The sequence below is a fragment of the Struthio camelus genome, chromosome 12 (genome assembly GCF_040807025.1).
Source record: "Struthio camelus isolate bStrCam1 chromosome 12, bStrCam1.hap1, whole genome shotgun sequence".
NCBI classification, from domain to species: Eukaryota; Metazoa; Chordata; class Aves; order Struthioniformes; family Struthionidae; genus Struthio; species Struthio camelus.
In genome coordinates this window covers 10,568,476-10,574,749 of record NC_090953.1, presented here as the reverse complement: position 1 = coordinate 10,574,749, position 6,274 = coordinate 10,568,476, and the positions used below count along the sequence as shown (strand labels likewise).

Sequence of the window (6,274 nt, the reverse complement as noted above, 5' to 3'; positions counted from 1 at the left end):
ATTGCCACAGACTATGAACTAATGCTAAACCAATCGTGCGGTAACGAAACGCTGTACAATAGAGATACCAATTCACACATCTCAGCTTGATCAGCAGAGCAGGATTGTTAATTCAGGCTTTTCTGGAACTTCTTTCAGAAGTTGAGGTCTTGCACTAATATTCCTCTCCCTCTGGACAGCCTTTATATCAGAATAGCAAAATGGGAACTTCATGTCTACAGCCACACCATACAGAAGTAGCAACTCTCATGGGGAGATCTCAAAGACACAGGTAAGGCAAAGCCTCATCTTCGGGTTTTTGGCACAAATTTCACCACTCACGATCATCTCCTACTTGATGTTTCCTAATAGCATATCACATTTATTTACAGAAAGACAAGAATTAACAACAGCTCATGACATTTTTATTTTAATGAAATTTAAAAAGGCAGTTATTAGTTATACATACACACAACTGATTCTGTACTTGTTAGTCATAAATATAGAACATTCAGAAGTACAAAATACACTTTATCCACAGCACAATTTCACATCAATATGAAGAGTTTAAACAGATAAGTAACCAAGTGCCTAACAATGACAGAAGCCCATTTTTGGAGTTGTTTACTTTTTTTAAAATTTTATTTCTTATTAAAGAAAAAAAAAAAAGACCATTAATCTGCACAATCTGCACAAAGTAATCAGTGCCCACAGTCATCAATTCCATGAAATACGCTCTGGTTTAGAGTACGAGAAGACTGACCTTTTAAAGACAATTAGATGCCATCACATTTTCTTTTCTCCATTAAAAGAAAAAAAACCCCAAACCCTTATTCTCCTCTTCTCAAAGCTAACAACCATGAAAAATGGGACTCCGGCAAAAAATCACCTGAATCCAAACTTGAGCGCTGCCAGGGAAATTGAAAATATCTGAACTAGAAATTAGTCCACTCGATACCTTGCAAACAAAGAGCAACAGCAGTATGACATTGATAAGGCATTAATGACAAAATGGCTGTATTATTCTCGAAAAAAGAGTACACCTATGTATAAAAATATATGTCATAGCAATAGGGTCAATCCAACACTATTTAACACTGTGCCAAAAGTAATTAAGAGTTAAAAAGGCAGTACTGCAAGAAGTATTTACAGTTTCATACTGTACTTCCAAAAAAAAAAAAAAAAAAAAAAGAGGCAACAAAGCTGCTAATGGAACTATCTGATTAAAGCACAACCATACGTACTGCACGTAGCGCTTTTAACAAGTAGTGTGATGGGGTCCCTCTTTTTAAAAGGATTTGTCGTTTGAATGGATGAACGTAAATATTTCAGTATCTAAAACGTTCTCAGTCTACACGCCCACTAATTGAAATAACTCACCCAGACTATAAATATTTGCTCCACCAAATTTTCTTCCTCCACCAGTTTAAAAATCAGAAGGTTCAGTTTCAAGAAACACTGTGTTTGCAGCACACTTTGATCAGAAATCACAGCTTTATTTCCAGGTTTAAAAAAGAAAAAAGAAATAAGAAATCCACCACGTGTAAAATGCTGCAAGCCGCCAGCCAAAGGGCCAGCAGAGTTACGCTAACGGCACGTAATACAAGCGTCAGCGTTCCAAATGCACTTTATAACTTCAGCAGTAACGTAAGTAAGTTGCTTTAGTAACCAAGCACGTGACAAAAAGATACAGCACAGCTTCTGCTACGCGGCTTTTTCTGCCGCAGCAACTGGGACGAGGCTGGCTCGGCGGCGCTAGCCGCTGACGCGCCGGCCGCAGCGCCGGTGCTGCCGCACGCCCAGCAGCAACAGCAAACGCTGCACTTGCTCCTTCGCTTGGGGCGAAGCACCAAGTTGCCAAATGCTTTAAGCGCTCCCTCCTCGCTGGCTCCGAAGCGGCAACCCACGCCTGCCCGTGGGAGAGCGCTGTAGACACAACGGCTGGGATCTGGAGGGGGCGCACGGAAGAGCGGAGAAACGAGGAGAAAGAACTGGCTCAGGATCTCAGACAGGGAACGACAACGGCTCACAATGAAATCCCAAACCTGGCACAAGTCCAGACTGCCCTTTAACGCAGCAGCCACCCCCTTTCCCAACCAGAAAGGCCGGAGTGGTCTACGAGACGAGCAGCAGTCCATGCTCTGATGCCTCAGGCATACTGGCTTCAAAACAATAATACTGTATTAAAAAAAAAAAAAAGCTTGCAATTCTGCTAGCAGTGCACTTCAACTGCACAATCACATTCTGTATATGAGAACCCTTCGACAGTAGTATAAAAAATATGATACATTGAGGAAGGTATCTGCACTGATATTGGGAGAAAAAAATTACATAAATAAAAAACTTTTTTTTAGACTGGATTCAGGAACAAAAGTGAACTATAAATACACTTAGAGCAACCTGTCAGGTAAAGTGAAACAGAGGAACACCATTTTTCAATTCATTTTTCGTTTTACAGAGAAATGTTTTTGAAACATTTTAGAAGAGCTGAAATTCACCGTGTCAAGTACCTTCTGTACAGAGACACAAACTGCTCATTACTGCTCTCTCCCTTGTGATTAGACGCTAGGGACCCTGCTGCTCCTCTCACAAGCGTGCCCGTTGCGCGGATGCTGCCCGTCTCCCTCCAGCCTGCGCAGCACAGAGGCATCTTTTATAGACATCAGCGAATTTCACACTGAGGAAAGCAGAGCTTTGTTCATCTAATTCAATGAGCGGTCCTTCGTCCAAGCAGCACGAGCAGAAAAGGGGAAGGCGCCAAGAGAATAAATATCTGTGTATTTAAATGATTAATGCTTAAGTGCATGGTTTTCTCTCCTAAGAGGGTATTTTCCCTATCTCTGGGAGAGAAGAGATTCCAATTCTTTTTGTTTTCAGTGTGATTTTGGTGAGGCAACGACAGGCCAGAGGATTTGAGGCCTCTGTAGCACTACATCTAGCCTAAAGATAGATTTAATTTTCCTAAAAAAAAAAGTCTCCAGCCCCACTTGCATGTAGGGTAAGAAACTGGTTCCAGATATAGCAAGAACAACAGTAGGAAAGACTCCTCCTGGATATTGAAAACTACATGCTATTCTACAAGAAGGTCAGGAAAGCGAAATCAGATGGGAAAAGTAGCGTATGGCTAAAGCAGTGGCCAGGGTTAGGGCAGTGTCTCCTCGTCACGTTCGCTGCGGCCCAGCAGCCCGTGCTGCTTTCCAGCATGAAACCTGTGTGGTCAGGGCGGGCCGCAGGACGGGGGACTGGTGGCTTTTCAAGACGTTATCCTGGCAAGACAGGCTGCAATAATGCGTGTGGCCCTTCCCATTGGAAGACACCCCAGACTTCAAGAGGAGCTATGAGAAGCCAGATCACAGAGTCTAGGTATCGCTGCAGAAACCGAGATCTTTCAGATGGGGGCTAAGCCCCATGGTTGCTATTTCAAGGTCCGTGATGGCAGACCTGAATACGCAAAGACTTAGGGAAGCTGGACCCTCTCCCCCTTCTGAAAAAGCTGGCTACAACCTTCCACACCTGAAAGGTTATTAAAAAAATCCTGGGCTCCTTGTTCAAGAGCAACTCCTTCTCCTCCATTCCAAGAGAATTCATATGGATAAAAACGTTGATTTTAGAACCCAGTCTCTGTAACTCAGCACGCATATGCAATATCAAACAAAAATCTATCTAATAGATTTGCATGAATATATATGGTAGCTGATTAGCCCGAGAGGAAGGTAATTAACTTACCCCTGCAGAAAAGCATATAGCCTTCAGAACAGTCAGAACCTCCAAGCACTCGGCAAGCTGAAAATCTCATACGGTGGGCTTAAATGGAAGGGACTGCTTGGGAATCCAAGCAAAAATTCAGGTTATCATCATCACTGTGTACTCAGCGGACAACAGTATGATTGATATCTATTACCAACTTGCTTTAAAAACATTGTACGCTACAAAACCATCTCACCGCTTGCAGCAAATGAGCTCGGATGATTTTGTTGTAATAGGCCACCACCTTGCGCTGTTAAAATGTGAGGTTTCACAGTATAAAAAGTATTTCACAGAAAGGAAATGCAGCTAAAACAGAAATGATGATCTGGATGAGTTTACAGTCATTTTTATGAGACAATCATTTTAGGAAAGCAATAGAAATTAAAGCAGCCAGTGAGAAATTTTATAGAGTTTATAGAATTTGCCTCAGTTCAGTGCAAAAACAGACTAATAGCTTATGTAAGTAAATATTTGTTCCTTACAGAGAACAACCTGAATGAAAAGTAAGAACACCTATGTGAAGTGATGGAGAATCCTCCAGCATCTAAATCCTCCACATATATTGCCAACCTTTTCAGTACGTTCCAGCATGGACCCTTTTTAAAGGCAAAAGAAACCAGAAATCACTTCATATAGCACAAGATATACATAAAGTACCAAAATGTACACACATTCAAGTTTAAGTTAGAAAAGGCGGAGCTGAATCTTCTGGTCAGAGGCCTACATTATGTTGTTTAATCTCACATTTAAACTGACCTATAAACTACAAGGATCAAAGAAAACAGAATATTGTGTCTGCTTCCAGAAACTTAAGTTTAAAGCAAGGCATCGAAACTGAGCGGTAGGCACTGTAACAAGACATTACCTTACCTTTTCTCTGTTAGTCTTTGTTACTTCTTTATCTATTTAAAAATTACCAAAGGGAATATTAGGTATAATTCACATTCAAATATTTAAGACTCAGAGATTTTTTTTTTTTTTTTTTTTTTAAATCAAGCAGTTTTTCATCTCTGAGGTAGATGATAATAAAAAAGAAAAAAAAAAGAGCTGTCAATGAACACCAACAAGTGCTGGAACTCCTCTGTTGGCACTTACGCACCCCAAGGAGGAGAGAGCAAGCGCTACACCACTATCTGATATATGAGAAATGTGACTTCTGTTTAAGTAGCTTCTACAGAAATGCAACACAGAAAAAGCAGAGCCAAAAAGACATTGAAATGGCCTTGGAGAGGAACTCCATTTCTGCTTCACAAGCTACTCAGAAAATGGTGGAAACATGCCCAGATCAGCAAAATCTTCAATGTTGTAATTGCCAGTACCCTGCGTTGGATCCCCCGGCATTGGCAGCATGTCCTGTGTGATAAGGAAAATCAAAGTGAAATGTCACTTTCTAACATGTTATCCAGACACAAACTGTTTCCTGTTCATCTTTTCAGTGTAAAGCCAGAAAAGACCAAAGGCTAGATAAATAAGGTGAAAAACAGACCTGTGCAGGGCGCTGGGCTAAGGTTTATGTGCTGCTTATGTCTTGCTTGAGCTTTTCCGAAAGGGATATGGGACTTCAGCAGCACAGAGGCTTCAGATTGCTCCTCTGCATAAGCCAGATTTCAGCTACCCCATACAATTCTCTCAGGCTGAAGCAATTCCCAAACATAATGGAAGTAGTCTGTGGCAACAGGCTAAGATACGGGACAAGCATTTACTGAGGAACAATCGCTGGACGTGATAACGTCAAGGATACTCTGGAGTGACAAGTGCTTAACAGAGGCTGAGGAGCTGTGCTACTTAATAGTTAAACAGATACTTCAAAGCAATAGGAGTATGGGCAAAGGCAGAAGCTGCTTTTACTCTCCCAGTGATTTTTTTCAGCACAGAAAATAAAATCTTTTGATGACATGAAGAGGTTAAACAGACGCTTGCTAATTCTGCTCTGCATCTCACTTATTCTTCTGGGCAAATGTTCTAAATCACCCTAGAGGTCTTTGCGCAGAAGGTGACCAAGGGAAAAGCATCCTGTGGAATATCCTCTAGGAACACAAAGTGGTTAGTAGAGGCTTACTAGAAGCACTTGGAATTCCTCTGTCCCTTTTTCTCATGGGCTCTGAAATCCTTCTGGGAGCTGAAGATGGCCCTCTGGTTTCGCTGAAGGCAGTGCTATATGGGAAGTATGCAATATCTCACACAACCAAGCACTAAAAGCAGGTAATTTCCTGAGCCGTACCAGTACTGTACTCTCCCCTTTTCAGTGTGATTCAACGGCTTGGTTTTGCACAACTACCCAGCGTGCACTGAAAGGAGCTCCCTGGTATCAGCACAGGTTTGTGGAGGGTCTAACCTTTGCAATAGCACTCTCTAAGTAAGCATATTACTGCTCTTTGTCCTCTGAAAAGTGCTAAAGATTAGACATTTCCGCTGGCTAACAAGCTGACGAAGCAGCCCTCATGCACTTCACAAAGGCAGAGGCAATGGAGGGAACTTCTCAGTAGAAATGGGTTTTCAGGGTAATTGCTCCCACGTGTCTTAAGCCAAGTGAGGTCCCTGCAGGAGG

The 6,274-nt window shown here is 41.9% G+C and overlaps 1 protein-coding gene across 10 annotated transcripts in view; it reads right to left on the bottom strand.

Annotated features, from left to right (window-relative positions):
• Positions 1-382: 382 nt before the first annotated feature.
• Positions 383-6,274, bottom strand: part of ARNT2 (aryl hydrocarbon receptor nuclear translocator 2) — a 139,454-nt gene continuing 133,562 nt past the window's right edge. For all 10 annotated transcript variants that reach the window (XM_068958365.1, XM_068958360.1, XM_068958361.1 and 7 more), the window contains one exon: positions 383-5,079. In XM_068958365.1, coding sequence (XP_068814466.1) covers positions 4,981-5,079 — 99 coding nt within the window. In that variant the 3' untranslated portion in view covers positions 383-4,980. The remainder of the gene's footprint in view (positions 5,080-6,274) is intronic.